This window comes from Camelina sativa, chromosome 16 (assembly GCF_000633955.1).
Source record: "Camelina sativa cultivar DH55 chromosome 16, Cs, whole genome shotgun sequence".
Lineage (NCBI taxonomy): Eukaryota > Viridiplantae > Streptophyta > Magnoliopsida > Brassicales > Brassicaceae > Camelina > Camelina sativa.
Window position 1 is genome coordinate 26254550 of NC_025700.1, and position 3222 is coordinate 26257771.

The 3222-nt window shown below is 39.0% G+C and overlaps 2 protein-coding genes across 2 annotated transcripts in view; one reads left to right on the top strand and one right to left on the bottom strand.

The window, feature by feature from the left end:
* LOC104752591 overlaps positions 1–701 on the top strand; it is a 3573-nt gene extending 2872 nt beyond the window's left edge. Inside the window, exon 3 of the mRNA XM_010474780.1 lies at positions 3–701. Within this exon, the coding sequence (XP_010473082.1) occupies positions 3–530 (528 nt within the window). The 3' untranslated portion in view covers positions 531–701. The remainder of the gene's footprint in view (positions 1–2) is intronic.
* LOC104752589 (4-diphosphocytidyl-2-C-methyl-D-erythritol kinase, chloroplastic) lies at positions 642–3216 on the bottom strand. Its single transcript, XM_010474778.1, has 11 exons — positions 3060–3216; positions 2776–2871; positions 2607–2675; positions 2396–2500; positions 2236–2292; positions 1941–2141; positions 1696–1788; positions 1525–1624; positions 1305–1404; positions 973–1058; positions 642–880 (listed from the first exon to the last, which is right to left on the bottom strand). Exons 1-11 carry the CDS (start codon positions 3207–3209, stop codon positions 762–764), a joined length of 1176 nt encoding a protein of 391 aa, XP_010473080.1. The 5' UTR covers positions 3210–3216; the 3' UTR covers positions 642–761.

Genomic DNA, 3222 nt, shown 5'->3' on the forward strand with positions numbered 1-3222 from the left:
AGATCTACCAGCAACTTCAATATCAAAACCAGAAGCGATTCAGTAACACCAACCAAGTGGATCCACACGCTAGCATGGCCAGAGGGAATGGCGGGTTATGGACTAGAAACACTGCATCATCGCCATCTATATCTGCTGCATCGTCGTTGGGATTGTTCTCTGCCGTTGGTTCAGCGGGAACATCAGGTGCATCCTCACCAGTAGATTGGATCTCTGGCGGCGGTTCAGTGGACTACACAAGCATAGACTGGAGTCTAGATCAAGGTTTATCCCAAAATAGTAGAGTCAATGGAAACTGGTCCGGGTTAAAAAGCAGCAGCCACACTTATGATGCCAACATGAACCGGTATTGTCTAAATGGTTCCATGGGAGGTAGAGTTAACAGCAGCAACGGTGTATCTATGGAGAATGCGGGTGTTGGTGTTGTCGTGGAAACACAACAAGCAGCTACCTCTCAAGACTGGACTTCACCATTTGAAGGAAAAGATATATTTGGCTTGTCTAGAAAATATGTGCCTCCATCTCTGTAAGAGAAGAGGGGGTTACATATGGACATGAAAGTAATAAAACAAGAAAAAGAAAAAAAAAGACAGAAAATGGTTTCATGAATTATGTGTGGTTGCTTCTCCCTTTGATTATCATTCGTGAATATGTCTTATTTTTCTTATTTTTAACTTATATTTAAAGCATCTTCTCCTCTAGTTGACCACTCTTTGAAACAAAAGTAGTACAACCTTCAAATCAATCCTACACAACTTTTATTACAACTTTGAAACTTCTCCTTGGAAATCCATGCGAAATTCAGCGGATGAGGTAGTAGCAGTTGCAGAAGCAGGTTCTTTGTACCATTCGTTAGCTTCACGAGTCATAAAGTTTGCTTCTGCAACATGTTTACTTGGAATTAGTTCTTTACAGGTACACGATTCAGAAGAGTAGAAACCACTACTTGTAAATTACAAGAAAAGAGCATACCAGACAAGAACACGTTCTTGTATTCTTCATCATCATATATGAATTGCGGCGGATCAGGTGAACCAATACCGACAATAGTGCTTCCACTGTTATGCATTCATCCCACAAAAATTAGCACTTGATAGCAAAGAACTAGCAAAACTACTCAGCTCATTTATAATCTCTTGTTCAAGCAAATAGTACTCAGCTCACTAAATATGATCTTGTACTAGCTTGTTAGGATGCATTTGGGAAGACAAAAACACTGTTGCCACTAGATGAGCTAACTATGCAATGCACAGTATTTTGTGAAATTTCTCGATAATGTGGAAATAGCTATAGAAAAGGCATACCTCCCAGACATAAATACGGCGTCATATTCCCCGCGCCCAGATGCTATTATCCGTTGCTTCAAACGTTTTAGAGATGGTAGAACTGAAAATGCTGGCGGTTCTGAAATAACGCATAAGTGTAAGTCCTTGTCCATGTACCAGACTGAATCTTGAAATTTAAAGATGTGACAATCTTTTTAGGAAAGGAAGAGAGGTGCAACATATGCAAATGAAATCATACCCAAATCGTTTACGCAAATGCTTTGAGATACACCATCGCTGGACACATTCTCAAGTAATGTCAAGGGATTAATATTGCTCGTCTGATCTAAACGAAGACGCTGAAAAATAAAAGCTTAAGCCATTAAATCCTGAAAAAGCTTATCCATCATCAGTAGTTTCAGTTGATTACTTTGTAAACTTCAGCGGTGGAACATGCTTCTCGGGGCTTTATGAGCACCATTGGAAGATCAAGAGGAAAAGGAGGAGGAAGGTCTTGGACAATCTGCATTAGCCTTTAGATTAGAATTCACGAAAATAAGCTGCATCAAACTGACAACTCCCAAAGCCCAAAAGTAATAAGCATGTAAGAGAACTGAGTCAGAACAAAGGAATGCAAAGTAGTAGAAAGCTTGGAAAAATCTCAACAAAACATACCTCACCTCTCCCAGTACAATAGGCAGCTCCATGCGAGAAGAAGAAAGGAATATCTGAACCAATTTCACTTGACCATTCTTGGAGTTCCTTCTCCGTGACAAGACCTCCATTGAGCTGATTTGCTGCCCAGAGTGCAGTTGCAGCATTACTACTTCCACCACCGAGTCCAGCCCCGGTAGGCACCTTCTTGTCTAAATGAATCTTTACATATCAAGAGAGAATATATAAGTTGACAACTTGACAGTGAAATGTAGTAAAAGATATCATTGGTGGTGTATGTATAGTGCTTTTTTACCCAGAAGAATTTGTTACTACCAGTTTTCTTCCTATAAAGGTTAAGTGCTTTTATAATCTGCATTGCAACAACGCAGACCAGAGGATTAGAAATAATGCTTAATCAACAAGGCCACAGGGGATCATCTATTAACAGAATTAACAGAATAAAATCGTCTCACCAGATTTCTCCCATCAACAGGGACTCCTTGAACGTTAGTAGACAGACGATCTTTGGATTTTGATGGTGACAATGAGAATTTAATTGTGTCTCCTAAACTAATCACCTAAAATCAAATGCAGAAAATGAATGAGACACACACTAGAGACATTAAGACACAAATGAGAAAAAAAGTATACAAAAAGCTTAAAACTTGTGAGGAAGAAACTTACATGAAACAAAGAGGCTAAATCATGAAACCCATCTTCCCTCTTTCCGGTTATCCTCAAGAAAACATTAATCTACACACATGCCAAATGATTCTTAGGGTTAACAAAACAAAACAAGAGAGATGGTTTAAAAGAAAGTAAAGAAGAAAGGAAGTGTCTTTTATTTTCTAACCTTGCAAGGTGAGAAGAGATTAAGCCTGGACAAGGGAGCTTCTTTGTCAACATGGTCGCCTATCTTATTCAGCCTCTCATCAGGATCAAACACTATCTAACAAATATACAATGACCCCATCCATAAAACAATCATCTCAAATTCTCAAGAACATGAAATTCAAATCCTACTCTTTTGCCTTAAAATTGCTTCAAAGTTATTAAATTTGAGCGAGAACCCGTCACAATCTAATAGGATTAGAATAAAAATCAATGCTTTCAAGGAAGATAAGAAGATTTATTAACCTCGACTTGCTTCCGGGAAGATTTGACGGAAAAGCTCGAAAGGGGACGAAGAAGCTTCGGCGGAGTAAAAGAAGCAAAACTGGTTTTGAAAGAAGAAGAAGACTGAGCCAAGTTGAGAGTTGAGATAAATGGAGGAGAAGCCGTTGCCATTGTTGTTTCTGAT